The following is an 18,208-nucleotide window of genomic DNA, read 5'->3' as shown; positions in this document are numbered from 1 at the left end:
CTGAGAATTGTAGCCTAAAATGTATCCTTTTCAAGCTAAAGAACTGATTTTATCTGATAATCTACAACTAGGGTTGCCATAACCCGGCTGCAACCGGGATTTTCCCAGTTTTGGCGGCACCTGCCAGCTCATGTCATGGGTGCCGCCAAAAAACGGGACAACCCTGGTTGCAGCGGGGTTGCACTGCAACCCGTGGGGCCTCGCTGCCCTTCTCCTCCTCCACCTCGCATGGCTGCGCGGAAGAAGAGGAGGACAGCGAGGCCTTAGGCGGAGAAGGCGAAGGGGGAGGCGGCGCCTCCTGCGCGCGGCCGCGCCACCCTCCCCGCCTCCCTGCGGCCCCGCGCCCTCTTTCCCAGCCTCCGTGGAGGCTGAGAAGGAGGGGAGGCCCTGTCGATCGTCAGCGGCTCCCGCCCTCTTTCCCGGTCTCCGCGGAGGCCGAGAAGGAGGGGAGGCCATTGCATTTGCCAGCGGCTCCCGCCCTCTTTCCCGGTCTCCGCGGAGGCCGAGAAGGAGGGGAGGCCCTGGCGATCCCCAGTGGCTCCCGCCCTCTTTCCCGGTCTCCGCGGAGGCCGAGAAGGAGGGGAGGCCCTGGCGATCCCCAGTGGCTCCCGCCCTCTTTCCCGGTCTCCGCGGTGGCCGAGAAGGAGGGGAGGCCCTGCCAATCACCAGCGGCTCCCGCCCTCTTTCCCGATCTCCACGGAGGGCCAAGAAGGAGAGGAGGCTCTGGCGATCGCCAGCGGCTCCCGCCCTCTTTCCCGGTCTCCGCGGAGGCCGAGAAGGAGGGGAGGCCCTGGCGATCGCCAGCGGCTCCGTGCCCTCTTTCCCAGTCTCCGAGGAGACCGACGCCTCTGCAGAGGCCGGGAAGGAGCGTGTGGGGCCACCAGTGATTGCATTATAAAATGTAGGAAATGTTTTTTTTTAAATGGAGGCTCCATTTTAAAAAAAAGTATCCTACATTTCATAATTTTGTCCTACATTTTTCCCGGTTTGGAGGTCCTGAGTTATGGCAACCCTACCTACAACAGCTGATGTTCCCAAAGACAAAAACTATTAAATTATTCAGTGTCATATTTTATTAAATAATAAAAAAGAATCTTTTAACGGTCCTCCACCTTCCATAAAATGGAGGTGCTTAGCTAAGCATTGAGATTTACTGCAGAACCGAATATAGGCTAGTATTCTGAATCGACTACATTACTTCACAACACTTATAGTGCTGCTATTCCACTTTTACTGCTCTGGCTGCCTCCTGTTGTATTCTGGGATTTGCAGTTTAGGGAGAAGCATTAAGAATTCTCAGCCAGAGAGATCTTAGGCCTCATTGAACTACAAGCCTCAGAATGCAGCAGGAGGTAGTCCTAAAAACTGGAGCGTGGCTTTGGCGCAGCTTCCGGACTCTTAGGACACATACATTATTTATACATCATACCTCCAAAGTAACCCAAAGCAGCTTTATTTTCGCCTGTCTGTATGGGGCCTAGATTACTGCTCTAAAGACTTATAGTGCTGTCTGTATGGGCCCCATGTTAGTTATGCCGCATCACCATATACAGATGTGAAAGCTGGAAAATGAAGAAAGCGAATAGGAAGAAAATCAACTCATTTGAGATGTGGTGCTGGAGAAGAGTGCTGAGGTTAGCATGGGTGGCCAAAAAAGACAAATGGGTCCTAGAACAGGTCTAGCCTGAACTCTCCCTGGAAGCCAAGATCATGAAATAGAGGTCATACTTTGACCACATCATGAGAAGGCATGAAATATTGGAAAAGATAATAATGTTAGGAAAGGCAGAAAGTAGTAGAAAGAGAGGAACACTGCACTCCAGATGGGTAGATGGGAAATCATGGGCCTGAATCTGCAGAACCGAAGTAGAGTAGTGGAGGATAATGGGTCTGAGAGATGTCTCATCCACAGGGTCATCATGAGGTGGGGTCAAACTGAGGGCAGCTAACAACAACAACCTGGCCCAACCTTCCCAAACCTAATCAAAACGTAATTCACCCAAGCTCTAGTCACCAGCAGAATAGACTTCCTTCTTCCCATGCAATTGATGCTCAGTAAAATCAGTTGGAGGGAATTACAATAGTGTCACAATAGTTGTGACAGTAGTGTCATAATTGTGACTAAGTAGCCATCATGAATATGGAACAATCTACTGGTGTTCTATATCCACAATTATTACTTAGCCCCTACTATGACACTATTGCCACAATTGTAACTCCACATACACACCCCACTTTACCCAGCATCAGTTGCATTGGGAGAAGAAGGTCCATTCTGCCATCAGGTGGATCATAAGTGAATGATGTTTCCATCGGGTTTAGAGAGATCAGGGCAGAAGTAATTACTTATGTATACTCTGCTAACTAACTGGTACAGAATACTGACCAATACACTTTATATTAGCTGTGTGCTTAACCATTTTAGTTCCAAAATTTTAAAAAGCAGTTACTTTTACATGGTTTCATTAAAAAAAAAGTTAATTTTATTTAACAATTTTGCAAAAGTAGCTAGAACAGTCACTTTTAATTGTCCCTTTCTTCCTGGCCACATCACAGACACCTGGGTTCTTACAAGACAGTACATACAGAGCATGGGACAGCACTTGAACCATATGTGTAACAATCTTCCTTCTATATGATGATGTAACAAAAGCACATATCTCTAGCCTCAAATATGTAGATGGTAGCGTGTTTAAAACTCATCACTTAGGCCAAGCAGATTGATTGAAAATCAATAAAATAAGTTTATTTTAGAAACAGAACAGAATAAAAGATTGTCAATAATAAGCTGTTGTGAACTTGTCTCTTAATAAATTAGTTGCAGAGGTTTACAGAAACTCTTATATCAGATGCGACCCTTTTCCTAATCTTTTGGCCTTCTCTTGGTCTAAAAGCTCAAATTTCCTCGTTTAACACACTGTACCCTCAGAGACTTCAAGACTATAGCCCTTCTCGGGACTAGTCTTTTCCCCAGTTTTCTTTTCACTGTATTGGGACTTTCGCATCCCTTTTTGACAATTCCTTTTCCTATTTCCGCCCCTAGGCTAACAACGTCTCTTATGATCTAATATAACCACAACCCCCTGTTAGAGTTTGGCTATTCTGAGCCTCTCTTCCCTAGACTCATCAATCTAATCCAGTCCCTCTCTGGACCTAGCAGTTCTCCTAACTAACACTATCCCGCAGGATATTCTACTCCAGGCACTCTCTTTTCTAGAGCCCTGGCAGTATAATGGTAGGGAGCCCTTTTCCATTCAGACTCTACCCCTAACCATCTTTCTCTAACCCCTGAAAACCCTTCTTCTCTGGATTCCAGGTCCTAACTCCTCAACATTCCAACCCCCAACTGAACCTTCTCCTGCCTGAGTCCCAACTGACTCCCCAACTGACCGTTCGGAATTTTCAAACGTTCCAGCCCACAGGCGATTGGCTGGCCCTCAGCTGCCTTCTGATTGGACAGCTGGGAGTGCTTCTCCGTTACAATACGATATTCCTTGCCCATTATTTAGTGAGCTCACCAGCTCCATAACTAAAAGTAAATAAAACATTAGTGTTACATTAGGAAAAGATGATCCGGTGTAGTGTAGTTGTTTGAGTGCTGAACTAGGACTCTGGGAAATCAGGGTTTGAATCACCATTCAGCCTTGTCCATGTCACACACTCTCAGCCTCAGAGGAAGGCAAGGGCAACCCTCTGAAAAAATACTGCCAAGAACACCTTGTGACAAGGTCACCATTGTGGACTTGAAGGCATATTACAACAAATATGGAAGAATAAATGAAAAGTGGCCCTCATACATTACAACATAAAGTAATATAATTATACTTTCATTATTAGGAAAAGGAACTGAACAGAAGTAATTAGCTATTTCTAATTACTTCCAGGCCCAACAGATTCTGCATAATTTTCAAGTACTCCTGTATCAAGGAACAATCCATCTAACTGAGCCATCTGAATGTAACTTCCATAGATGTTTTATCCTGGCATGCTATTAAATTACTTTCCTGTTTTGCTGAGGCTCTTCTAGACTCAATATTAAATGTGGATAGCTAATTAAAGACAGTTTCCAGGCACAAGTCTTGCTCAAATGGTAAAATAATCCTCTTGGATATGGATTTTATGATTTTAAGGAACTTGGAGAAATTGTAAATGACTTCTTTTTCTAAAGTGAGTAACAGTCTATAAAATCCAAAGAGAAGTAGTGCAACAATTTTCAGGGAGACAGAGAAGTTGAATGGTTCTACTGCATAGTGGATAAAGCCAATAATGATGTTTTTAATTTGTTCTTAAAGTTTAAAACTTAATAACTTAAATATTACCATGTCTGCCCTAATATTGGACTTTAAGCCAGGGCCTGCATTTTATCACAAAGGTCCATATTTATCTCTGAGGACACATATCAAGATCTGTAGATGGTCACAGATAGGACCAGAGCCCTATCACACTACATGCTTATAGTGCTGTGATTCCTTTTTAACTGTCATGGCAACATCCCATGGAATCCTGGGATTGACAGTTTGGTCAGAGACATAGAGGAACTCTCTGGCCAAGAATGCTAGATGCCCCTCCCTCCCTAAACTGCAAATCCCAGGATTCACTTGTGTGATACCATGGCAATTAAAACAGACCATAGCATGTACTATAATTATGTGATGTGAATGGGCCCCAGAAATAAAACTAGTTGGATTGCATGTCATTCACCACACATCCTCTCTTTCTTTCATAGACATATCAGTATGCAAAGGTTGTAGCACCTTTCAGACTAATTGAGCAAAAGAAGTTGTAGCATAAACTTTTGTAGACTTGCAACTTCTTTTGGAGAGTTAGTTTCCAAGGTCCTATAAAATCCCTTAGCATTCTCATATTCCAGTCTATCAAGATTATGTCTCTGAATTCATAGGCATAAGCTGCACCTAGACTGCAGAATTAATGCAGTTTTTTCACCATCTTATGGAATCCTGGAGTTAGTAGTTTGTTCTGGCACCAGAGAAGGCTAAATATCTCACAAACTAGGGGCTCACTGAACTCTACCTGCATTGGCAGCTGTCTCTCTGGAAGTCTCTTTTCCTCAAAAGAAGCATACATGTGAGGGAAGATGGTTGCAATTTTCTCTGCTCCAGATGTTGCTCAACTAAGCCTCAGGAAAGAGCTGATGGGGAAACAGGTGACAAGTGCAGGAAATGGGGCTGAAGAAGGCAGGAATAAATGAGAGCTGCAGGCTCTGCTATCAGCTAGCTACATGGAAGAGCTCATGCAAGAATAGTTTAAAGCATTCCCTTTATAGAGTGCTCTTTTTTCTTTAAAAGAAAGCTTGGAAAATGTATACAGTGAGACAAAGGGATGCAAGCTGGGCAAGCTAAGAATTAAACTGTGTAAATAATACATTGTGTGTGTAAATAATACATTATGTGCCTTCATGTCGATTGTTGACTTATGGTGACCTCGTGAATTTCATAGGGTTTCCTTAGGCAAGGAATACTCAAAGGTGGTTTGACTAGTTCCTTCCTCAGAAATATATCCTAGAGCACCCAAGATTTAGTTGCTGTCTCTCCTCCACATACTAACCGGAGCTGACCCTGCTTAGCTTCCAAGATCCAGTGGGGTCTGGTGCCTTTAAGGTATTTAGACTAAAAACTATATTATCCAATTGTAAATTAATACATTTAAAGGTCAGACACACACCACTGAATAGAAAGAAGGGAAGTATCAATGGGAAGCTTAATATTAAGAATTTATTTATCTCAGACTTTTCTTTCTTGTTTATTTAAATCATGGCATTGTTGCAGATTCCTGTCAAATAAAAAAATCAGGGAGATCAGAAGTACAAATGAAAAGGAAATAGAAGACTGCCCCAAAGGGGTGGCCTGCACCTGCCCCTTTTTGCTGCGGATTGGGGCCAGGGTAGCCTCACTAGCCGCCCTGCAGCCCCAATCCACTGTTTTTCTGGGCCATGGAGAAGCAGCAAAATATCGCTTCTCCGTGGTCTGGAAAAGGGGTGTCCTTGGGGCTTCATGCCCCCGGACACCCCGGAAGCCACAGCCATGGGAGAAAGGGGCTGCCTGGCCCCTTTCTCCTCGGCATTGCTCCCACGGCCATTTGATTGCCGCGGGAATGATGCGTGCGACAAAAAGGAGCTCCATTTTAGAAGTCCTTCCCGTGTCATAGCCAGGCTGCCGGAAGCAGTTTGGGGCGGTGCAGAAATGTCACACACGCGCTGCTCCGTTTGGATGTGGTACGTGCATGACATCATCATCATGTGCCCATGTGGATGGCACTGCATAACAATGGCACCGTCCACACATACTGGGGTTAGGGATGCAGTATTGACGTGGGTATACCATTTCATGGTGGTCTGTGCCACATGAGAGCTTATTTTTAGCTGCTTTATCTCCAGAGGAAAAACTTTCAAATTCTGGAGCTCCAGTTCACAAGTGAATTAGGGCCTGAACAGACATGCCAAAATAAAGCTGCTTCTGGTCACTTTGGAAGTGTGCTGTTTAAATGACACATGTTTCCTAAGAGGCCGGAAGCAACGCCAAAGCCACGCTCCAGTCCTAAGGACTGGAGCGCAGCATTGGCGCAGCCTCTGGCCTCTTAAGATGTGCGTATCATTTAAACAGCATACCTCCAAAGTGACCCAATGCAGCTTTATTTTGGCATGTCTGTTTGGGCCCTTAGTCTTTTATAGTACTTTGAACAAAGAAAACTACAAATTATGTTCAACTGGTTACATATAAGTTAAACATATACTATCCTTGATATTAATAGGATGCTAAACATATGTCTAACATACGTTTCTCTATCCCTCGTGGGTACCCACCAATCAAACTGTTATCTCTGTTTTCTTTTACTATCTCCAACTGTTTCTGAATTATATCCTTTTTATTTGGGGTAACAACTTGTATCAGGAGCCACTCCATGGTTCTACATTCCAGAGCAGAAGATTTGACCTGACCAGATATATATCATCCTGGCAACCTTAGTCTAACATATTTTAGTATTATATTTCTCAGCTCCTGAGCATTTTAAATATTTCAATTTTAATCTATCCTCCTCAGCATGAGCCCTGTATGATTGCAACATAGGGAAAGCAATTTCAGTAGAGGCACGGAGAGTTGTGGGGGTGCGATGGGGCTTCAGGATAAGAAAGATATGCAAGAGAGAGCTGGAAGAATGAGACAATGGCTGCAATCCAGTATTGCCATTATCAGTGCATAACCTTGAGTAACTGATCCATATTCATGAACACTATGTAGTCACTATCACGGTATATTTGTGAACACCATAGCAACCCTACTTTACCAGGCAGCTGCTAAATCAGATAAAGGAGGTCCCTTCAGCTGGTGGGGCACAGGAACAATGACATTTCCATCACAACTCCTGCCTGCAAGATCCGTATTCACACAGCTTCATCACAGGCTGGCAGTCACCAGCAAGATGGACTACCATCACCCAGTCTGGCGGCTGCCTGTATCACATGCCTAGGACTGGAAAAGGAAAGTAAAGACTGTGCATGTGTGAAAGCTCACCAGATCAATTCATCTTTGGATAGCTCAATAGGAAGCTCCTGAACTTTTTAATAGCACATTATATGCCCACCAAGCAACTATGAACCATAGAATTACTGGTTTTAATGAGTGCCAAATGGTTAATTAATAAATTAACTACTTAGGTGTAAGGAATTTGAATGATTTAATCGGAAGTACTTATAATTAATGGAGAGGATGCAGAGGGTTATAGCTGGATGGAAACCCTACAAAACTACATAATAAAATTAAAAATTAAAAAAAATCAAAATCAAAAGATGTGGGCTTCAGGCAGTTCTGCAAACCCAAATGTGACCCCTGGTCCCACTGCAGTTGTTCACCCTTGTTGTAGTAGGAGAGTGACATAATATGCTTTCTGACCATTGTTTTTACCTTCTTGCTATGCAGCATTGTTATTTATTTTTTCTTCATTGCAGTTCAGTTGCTGCTAACAGCAGAAAATTTGGGTGAGGTATATATAAAGGGCACCGAGTCTGGACAGTACTTGGCCATGGATGCCAATGGACGTTTATATGGCTCAGTAAGTATGAGGTTTCTGTGGGACTGGGCACAGGGAGGCTTTGAGGTTTTCAGTACTCTTGTCATCCCAGGTAATATAGCTCAGGAGTAGCAATTAGATGCTGTTTGTTGTTTTTGCAGCTGGATTCCCACCCTTTGCCCAACTTTATTTCTGGAAAAATAAATAAAACAATGGGAAACAAAGTTCCAAAATACTTTTGCTATTGGATTTTGTATTTGGAAGGTGCCACTGCCAAATCACAGAGGGCAAGGCCATTAGCAACACTGCGCCATGCGTAACCCTAGCTAAACAAGCCACAAAGATGTAGGGGGGTGGCTCATCCAGTAACCTGGAGAGATGGGAGGAGCTGTTGGCAGCCTTGGCAATGAAGAGGCTCAGGCTGCATCTGCACTACAGAAATAATGCAGTTTGTCAACATTTTAACTGGCAAGGCATCAGTGCTATGGAATCCTGGAATTTGTAGTTTGTTGTGACACCAGAGCTCACTGACGGAGAAGGTTAAATAGCTCACAAAGCTACAAATCCCACAATTCCATAGCAGTGAGCCACATCAGTTAAAGTCATGTCAAACTGCAATATTTCCACAGTGTAGATTCAGAATAAAAGGACTGAGCCTTTCTGGACAGCAGTGAGCAAGAGATTTGGCCAAATACAGCTACCCAGGCTTGGCTACTGTAGGGGAAGCATATCCCCTTTCCTGTTTGGGTTCAAGAATAGAGGTGTTACTGAAATGAAGACAGCAATTTATTTATCCACATGCTGGTCCAGATGTCCTGCACTCTGGCTGCACAAACTGGCACTGAAGCAAATGTATAACTTTGCCATTGATAGCAGTTTGGGAAAATTACCCAGCAACAATATGCTTTCCAATTGCCCAATGCAGCAGGGACACTCCTGAATCCCCTGTCATCTCTCCCTTTCATCTGCTTTTAAAATGTCCCAGTTTGGTACGGAACAGACCGGCTCTAAAACCCAGCTTCCTGGTGGCTTGTGGGCATGGCATTTAGATGCCACATGCCCCCAAGACATCTTGAAGCTGCCCGGCTGCTCAGACATGGGTGGCTTCATGATCCTCTGGTGATACAGCGTTCATATGCCGCACGCCACCAGAGCATCGTGAACCTGCCATGGGACCACAGTGAGATAGGAAAAGCTGGCTTTTTGCAGCCAAAAAAGGAGTGGATCTTTGCCACTTCTTTTTGGGCCAGCTTCAAGGCAGATTGGGGCCAGTGCGTGTGTTTTCCACGGCCCCAATCTGTCTTCAGAATGGGTGGCTTCAAGCTGCCCCTCCCACCCATCTGTTTCGCCTCTTTCTGTCTCCTCCTCACTCTTCCTCCTTTCTCCTCAGATTTCTTCAGTTGCTGCAAATGAATTCAAAGTCCAAAAGTAGTTTGCATTCAATTAACTCAGCATGGTAGAAATGAGGAGAAGGCAAGAGCTTACCTTCTAAGTGGGCTTAGGCAAAAGCAAACTACTGCAGCATCTCCTTGCTTGGGTGTTCTTCCTCATTAATATTGTTTGCCATATTGACTATGTTGTTTAGCCATTGGTATCCCAGTTTTCATCTGTGAAATGTTGGAGGATGTATAACAACATACAACAACACAGAGCAAATCACAGGAATATTTTAGCCAACTGTTAAATGATGGTGCTTAAGCCGTAATGGAAATTACCAAGCAAACACCAAGTGAAAACTTTTCATGTTGAACCTTTCCCTTGTATTTCAGATTGTTAATGTTATTAGTAGAAAGCACCAGTTGGTTGGTGGTAGGGTCAAAATGTTCTAGAAATGTTTAACCTGCTTTTTCTTGAGATTTCTAAGGGCTTAATAACTCTGCAGCTTCTAAAATTTCCCCTGGTTGAAGATATTTTTCCCCTTCAATTTGGCTGTACCTTACTTTGGCCTTACTGTTAACCTCTGGCTTTTCCTTATCACCACTGATGTGGATCAGCACCAGTAAGACTCTTTCAGAGACAGCAATCAAACTACAATAGAAACAGTCCAGCAGTATTAACAAGCAATCCAGCCAAAGTCCTTATCATTCTATCTGTTTATTGCTGCTATGTGCCTTCAAATCATTTCTGACTTATGGCAACCCTAACGCAAAATTATCCTGAGGTTTTCTTGGCAAGATTTATGGGGAGAGGGGTTGTAACTGCCTTCCTGAAAGAGTGTGACTTGTCCAAGGTCACCCAGTGGGTTTCATGGTTGAGCAGGGATTTGAACCCAGGTCTCCCAGAATCCCGGTCTAGCACTCAAACTGCTACAGCATGCTGTCTCTCATACTTTTATTAGGCTAGCTAAAAAGGCACAGAATTCTTTGTAGTTTCCAAAAGTCACAGGCAAAGATAGATACAAAAACATGCAGCATAATTTCCTTTGCTTCCTTTTACGAATGTACCGTACTCTTCTTTTCTCCAGCAGTTGCCAACGGAAGAGTGCTTATTCCTGGAAAGGATGGAAGAAAACCATTACAATACGTATACCTCAAAGATGCATGCTGATAAGAACTGGTTTGTTGGCTTGAAGAAGAATGGGAAAAGCAAACTGGGACCACGGACTCATTATGGCCAGAAGGCAATACTTTTCCTTCCCTTGCCAGTGTCTCCCGATTAGATAGTTTCTCCATGGAATGAAACCTGTTCTTCAGAATCCAGCAGCCAGTAGCTTCTTCCTCCCGTCTCTCTTGCAAATGTGAATGAAAACATAAAGTGTACAAGATTAAAAATACAGAGGAATTCCATAAAATGTGCATCTAAAACTAACATAATACACTGGCATTCTCTCATAGTTGTCATCCCAAAAAATCAAACCAGTTATGCATGTCTCAGTGTCTGCAGCTTCACCAGCCATGCACATAATAAAGCTTCCCTTGTTTTGAAACACATATTTAGACTGTATGACCCAAGTAACAGTTAAAGCAATTTCTAATCATTCCTGTATATCACATGGAAGCATAATCAACAACACTATCCTATTGTTTAAAACCAATTTATCCCTGTGTTTGTAGAAACAAGATAAATTAATCCTTTCTTCTTTGAGTAATCTTGCCTGGTTCTTCATATCAGATATATGTAATATGTATTTATTTATTAAGCAAATCTATATACTTTATAAACTGTTGCACAATTTTAACAATAGACAATGAAGTTGTATAATATATATCACCCACCCCCACCAATGAATTGCATGTAACATGGAAGGTCTTGAATATTTTGTTAATGAAGAGGAGGGAAACAATATACAAATACAGAAAAATTGAGACAGGCTGCATCTGCACTGCAGAAATAATACAGTTTGACACCACTTTAACTGCCATGACTCAATGCTATGGATTTCTGGGAACTGTAGTTTGTCAGAGCTCTCTGGCAGAGAAGGCTAAATATCTCACAAAACTACAGTTCCCAGAATTCCATAGCATTGAACCATGGCAGTTAAAGTGATGTCCAACTACATTATTTCTGCAGTGCAGATGCAGCCATAGAGAAGATTATGGGTTGGATCTGGAATAAATTGTTTAATTATATTGATTTTCATTCATTATAAGGAGAATAGGCCAGTTTAAATTCCATAATCCTATCCTGGCTTTACCCTATCACAGCTGTATTGGTATTGAAGCTCATCTGAAAGTAACCACGTATTAGGAAATCCAGAAATGGGAACAGCAAGATATAGTTTGCCTCCTTATACAACTAGTAAGGTTGTTATTCCAAAGATATGGCTGATCTAGTGGTATCTGAGAAGCAGTAAAAACAGTGGCCACAAATAAATTCACTATGGCCTGTTACAGACTGCCAAAATAAAGCTGCTTCGGGTCTCTTTGGAGGTATGCTATTTAAATGATGCATGGGTCCTAAGAGTCCAGAGGTCGCTCCAAAGCCACACTCCATTCCTAAGCACTGGAGGGCAGCTTTGGTGCAGCTTCCGGATTCTTAGGATGCATGCATCATTTAAATAGTATGCCTCCAAAGAGACCCGAAGCAGCTTTATTTGGGCAGTCTGTAACAGGCCAAAAAGACTGCATAGTTTGTTCAGTGGTACGTGGAAACATATAAGTGAAGGAGCAGAATCATGTTTACAGGCCCCAATGTAATGGCCAGTGAGCGCAATCATGCTCTTTTCCACATGTGTATTGACAAATGTAAAATCTGCATAGTCCTATAAGTAGTTTGGAAATACTATTTGCGATCTATCCATTGGCAAACAATCACTAAACTACATCCTTCCATAGTTATATGTCTTTATTATCTATTTAACTTTTCCCTTAGGCATTTCCTGCTGAATATTTCTGCCTTGGAATTTAATTGGGTTTTTATAAATGTTTAATTTATATCTATTGGCATGTTTGTTTTGTTTATATTTGATTGATGGCCTATTACTGGCAATTCCCAGCATCAATTGCAACATTTTATTCCTAGCCGGGTTGGGGGGGATTTCTTTTTAGTTTCAAGATTTACTGGAATAAAAAGAAAAGTCATTCTTTTCTTTTCATCCTTTCTTTTTTAATTTCTTGGTGTTGTTGTGGATCAGTGAAATGATATTTTTGCACTATAACAATGTAACTCTTAAGAACAAAAAAATGGAGAAAAGGGATAAAATTTGCCCTTCAAACAATAGGTTCACTTCAACAACTTTGGAACAGCCCTAGTACAGATCAAAGAAATTGTCACACACAAAACACCCCTCTTCAAAGAATGCCATGAGTGGATGGAAACACCCAAAGAGCTACACCCAAAAAGCTATGGATGGAAACACCCAAAGAGCTGTATTGCAAGAATCCACACATCTTTACCAGCCTGAAAAAGACCACACAGTCCTGATATTGTCATTTCTGGCCTTCCCAGTTTGCATTTATTTTCAGATGACTTTGACTAGTAGCAAGATTCACTTCTACATCCTGTTCTCATCAAGTAAAAGATTTCATGATACACTAATTAGCTATCAATCTGCTTTCTGTAATCATTCATCACTTCTGGTCCTTACAAAAGATGCTCTTGTATTTCCTCACTGATGAGTATCACTTCCTCAAACCTGTACTAATCAGGTTTGCTCCTGCCATGACTTGTTCCTAATGATGTACCTAGTTCCAGAACAAACACGGATATGGGACACTGTTACCTATGAACCATCTGCTCCCAAAATAGCACTGCATAGCAGGTTTATGAATTCCTGCAGGCCATTTTGCTAATAACAATCCTAAATAAATAAAATACTGACATTTCTGCACGGATGTGTCATTTCCTCAAGTCTCATTATTTTAATGCTTCGCCTCAAGACAGAATGGGTAAACATAATTATTGTTTTCGAGATGATGCAAAAGAATAAAATCTCAACCCTCCCCAAGTACTAAGACATTAACATATTTGGCTTAGACAAATCCATAGAGCATAAGACTGTTATCCATAGATACCTCTATACTAGAGATAGACAAAAGGATCAAAGGGCTGGAACAGCTCCCTAATACTTAAAAAATATTCTGTTTGGGACCATTTAATTTACACCAGTGGTTCCCAACCTTTGGTCTTCCAGATGTTTTGGATGTCAGTTCTCAAAAGTTCCAGTCTGCGCCAATGGTCAGGAAGTCTGGGAGCTTAAGTCCCAAATAGCTGAATGACCAACATTTGAGAACCGTTGATCTGGGCAAAATATGAGTAAGGGGACATGGCAGAGATGTATGAAATTAGGTGTGGTGTGGAAAAAAGTGGGCAGGAAAAGTGATAGGGAAAAATATTCTCTTATAATACTAAAACCCAAGGTTGTTCATTGAAGCTGGAAAGTGGATGGGTTGAAACAGACTAAAGGGGGGGGAATTATCAGACTAATACATAGCAAAACTTTGAAATTCATCAGCACAAAGTGTAGTAATGACCGTCAACATGAAGGAGTTTAAAACACCATCAAATAAATGTGTGGAGTTTAAGGTCCTCAGTGACTTGTTTAGAGTCAGCATTTTTTCTCTAGTCATAGCATGTGGGGGGTTTATCCAGGAAAGCAGTTAAAGGAAGCATATACTGTTATTTCTTGGACATGGGACAATACAGGAAATCCATTCCTGTCCCAAGAGAGAAACTTTACCTCGGCAACAGAGCTCTGTTCTGCTGAACCAAAGTCTATAAGAAGCAACATCTATATTTCACAAGGCACTTTCTTATTTGCTTTTAATTTATCTTCTTTTAAAAAAGAAAGAAAAAACCTTCTGTGAAGTATAACTCAGCAGTATTACATTGCAACGAACACTTCATTTGTAAAACGAAGCCAGTGTTTCTTTCCCACCATTCTGGTTTTCTTCTGTTTGTAAACTCCTGCCAAATGTTCTTCTTGCTTACTCCTCTTCTACAAATTTTCCCCAACTATTCCCAAGTATCTTCCTCTCTTGGGATTAAGTGTTGCTGTTGAAATTTCCAGCTGTTTTTTACTATGAGCATTTCTTCCACCTGGGCAATTGGAGACTCTGGTTAGATGTAATTTAAACAAGAAGAGCTTCCATGTTCTCTTTATATTCCTCAGTAACCTCATTTATAATAGAAAGTTTTAGATAAGCCTTTCCCAAACCTGGTCCCTTCACAAATGCTTCACTAGGGGTACAGACCGTCCAAAAAGGGCGGTCTGCCAGCGCCTCCTTTTCCACTGGTGGGAAGCTGCAGCGGATAAATCGTGCAGTTTCCCGCCGCCAAAAAAAGAACTCGCAAAAAGCGGGTTCTTTTTGCATCGCACTTGCAATGCCCGAGTGCGCCAATGGCACACTCGTGATGCCACAAGTGTGTCGCGATATGCCACCAAAGAATACAAGGTGCTATAGACTGTATTTCAGAGGAAGGAACTGGTAAAACCATATCTCGATACTCCTTGCCTAAGAAAACCCTATGAAGTTCATGAGATCGCCATGTATCAGTCAGAGATTTGAAGGCACAAACACAGGAGAGGGCACATCATTGTATTTGAAAATTAAAGAAGCACCAAGAATATTTTCCCATTTGTCATGAAGCCAACCAACCCTTGCTGGGAAACTTACCAATGCTCTCCACTTCTACTGCTGAGGCTGCTGCCTCTTCCCTGGTAGCCGATGCAGGTGGATTTTCACCTGCTTCAGACTCATCTGTCAACATATAGGTAAGGTAGTTATATATATATATATATATATATATATAGTGTACACACATAAATATATATACACAGTACATTGTGTGTGTGTGTATTATATATGCACACAGTACTATAAGTATAGTCATATAAACAGTGTTTATTATATATAGGTAGAACAATGCTACCCTGGCAACAAGTAGACCTTGAGGTCATGGGTCATTAGTTACAGTGAGGGCAATGAGAGTGATAGGATTTAAAAAAACCAAATGCCTGTGCTTCCCTCCTCCTGAGGCTCTTCAATCTCCTCCTCCTTCTCTGCCTGCACACGTCTAGTATGTCTGGCCTGCTGAGCTGCAGGGGGGAAATTGGTGAAATAATTCTCAAATAGGAGTGGCAATGCACATGGCCATCACACATGAAGAAGGCAATGTTACATTCTGCAGCCCCATATGTACAAGGGGCACAGGTATTATAACATTCAAATTAAAAGCCAATGTGTTAGGAGGTACTCGCTGCAGTCCTGTTGTGCATGTTGGGACTGCCTACCTGTTCCCACAGCTGGTGCATCTGTGGAAAAAAGGTGGCTGGGCACAGTGTGGCGGTTCCCCTCGAAAAGGCATTCCGGAGGACCATCAATTTGGAGGACACCTGCTTAGGTATCCTCCCGAACCTCTGTTTTCCAAATTCTATGGCTATCCTTTATGAATAGCCCTAATAGGGTGGGATGAGGAGTCCATCAGCTGAGGTGGCCTTGAAACAATATCAAGGAAGGCATGGACTTCCTGCTCAGTCCACAGCTCACACCTGCAAGCCATGATGGATGCCAACAGGTAAAGTGCTGGAGAACTAGGCACCCAACTTTGCTATTGTCACAAGGTGGCGCTATAACGGAACCATAAAGATAAATTAGGATGGTCCATTTTTGCACAAGCACAGTTATGAAAAGGCAGCTCTTACATTATTGTGCAATGCTCATGAATGAGCATGCTTCGCCATTTTGGAGAGAACTAATTTCAGGGCAGGAGCAAGAAAACCAGTCAGAGGTTTCTGCACAAGTATTAGTTAAGCCTACGGGCCTTCAAACTTCTAAGCCGCACAATCCACAGCCCGACACCCATTGAAACTACTTTTTCCAGCTTTTAAGCAGCTGTGTTTTTACTCCTTTTTGCGTTATTGCACAACTGGTGTGGTACACACACACACACACACACACATGCTAGTAATACTACTGCCTCCCAGAATACCCCAAAAGTATCTTTTGACATCCTCCAGCATGGAGAATGCCAGGAACAACAAGAAGTTCAGAAGTAGCAGCTTTTCCAAGCTTGGTTCTGAACATTACTATTTACGACAAAAAGGTTGTGTGATGGTTCTGCCAGAATGGCCTAGAGGAATTGTTTTCCTTGTTTAGCCTATGTTGTTGGCATGTAAATAAATCCCAGACTGACATTTTTTAGGTTCGGAGCCCACTCAGGCTTCCACCCAATAGGAAGAACCAAGAAGCAGAGTTTGAGTTTCATGAAAAGGTAGGAAAATTTCAGTGATTGGCTTTGTTGTGGTGGTTTTAGTATTTTTAATATGGGGGATAGAAAGAGGCCCTTATGGGTTTTCCTGCACAAGGTGGCAAAATAACTTGGCTGGTTTTTAGTGCTCAGCAATGGGGAGTGACATCTTTCAAGTTGTCAGACAAACAGAAAGGCAGATATTATTAATGGCCTCACCCCAAAGTACCACTACTTCAGGCCCAAAGGCGGTATAGTCCAGGAGCACCACTCATTACAAAAGTTTGGAAAACCAGCTAAATGTACTAATTGGTTTTCTCCTTATCTGTATGGTCTTAACGAATAGCATTCATGATTCATCTGTTGCAAGTAGTAAGATATTATGCCTCATGGTAATGTTCTCCTCCCCCTTTAATCGTTTAAATTCCTCTTCTGACCTACATACTAACCATATTAGTACAATTCCACATTCCCTGCATAAACACAAGTTTCTGATTGAAACTTATCAAACCCCATCATATTAATTTCTCCTTGCAATTACTTAACATATTCTATAAACAGTTTCCAATATTTTTTATAAATACAGTCTGCACTCCACATTAGGGGCACAAGATCCCTGTGGAAGTGGAAAAAATGCAATTATGCATGTCTGTTGGCACCCTAGACATGGTATTACCCAGTGCAGGGGAGCCTCCCCTGCCTTCCCACTCATCTGCTAATTCAACAGGCTGCCTGCCTAGGGCTGCCGGATGGTGGGTGGACAAGTGAGCCAACGGGGATCTGCCATGCAGGGCAGGGAAGCACAAGTTGTCCTTCAGACACAGACAAACTCACGAATAATCAAATTCACTAATGTTAAAATGTTAAGATCCTTTTTAAAGGAGCACAGTGGTTAAATGCCGGTACTGTAACCACAATGTTGTGAATGTGATCCCAGGGCTCCAAGGCTGACTCCAACCTTTCATAGGTCAATATAATGAGTACCCAGTTTGTTGGGGGCAATCGACTAACACATTGTAAAGCACAGAGAATGCTTAGTTTACTATGAAGCGGTATAGAAATGTAAAGTGTTAAAGCACTTAAACCTGCGAATGTGGAAGGCCGACCGTACATCCATTTGCTTTTCCTTCACCAAAGTAATCCCTTTATCTAATTGAGTCATTTCCATCCCTTTTTCAAGCTAATCCATACATATCGGAATTTTTTTGGTTTTCAATTTTCTCGCAAGAACCAATCTTGCTGCAGTTACCATATAACTTAGCAGCTTTCTGTGCTATTTTTCTTTAATGTTCTCTAAATTCAGTATATTTTTAAAATATATATAATTCTGGTCTCAAACCAGTTGTAAATCCCAAGATTTTTCCTATTACCTTATTAATTTTAAACCAATATTTCTTTACCTTCCTCCACTTCCCATTGTTTATATATACTCCCAAAAAATTTGTTGCCCATTTAACCATGTACTGTTTACCTTGTTCTTCCTCTTTATTAGATTTCAACAATTATTTGTATATTTTACTAATCAGAGCACAATACTTTTTCCAAATTTGGATAT

At 42.1% G+C, this 18,208-nt stretch overlaps 1 protein-coding gene across 2 annotated transcripts in view; it reads left to right on the top strand.

Annotated features, from left to right (window-relative positions):
- FGF1 (fibroblast growth factor 1) overlaps positions 1-11,840 on the top strand; it is a 70,530-nt gene extending 58,690 nt beyond the window's left edge. Inside the window, exons 3-4 of one of the 2 annotated variants that reach the window (XM_089504055.1) lie at positions 7,964-8,067; positions 10,493-11,840. In XM_089504055.1, coding sequence (XP_089360181.1) covers positions 7,964-8,067; positions 10,493-10,684 — 296 coding nt within the window. In that variant the 3' untranslated portion in view covers positions 10,685-11,840. Of the gene's footprint in view, positions 1-7,963; positions 8,068-10,489 lie in introns of both variants that reach the window. The other variant, XM_089503980.1, reaches the window with a different exon arrangement.
- Positions 11,841-18,208: the final 6,368 nt, after the last annotated feature.

This window comes from Sceloporus occidentalis, unplaced genomic scaffold (assembly GCF_023333645.1).
Source record: "Sceloporus occidentalis isolate IW3139 unplaced genomic scaffold, rSceOcc1.0.p SCAF_1, whole genome shotgun sequence".
NCBI lineage: Eukaryota > Metazoa > Chordata > Lepidosauria > Squamata > Phrynosomatidae > Sceloporus > Sceloporus occidentalis.
Note: the sequence above shows the minus strand (reverse complement) of the source record. Positions and strands in the feature narration are given on the sequence as shown.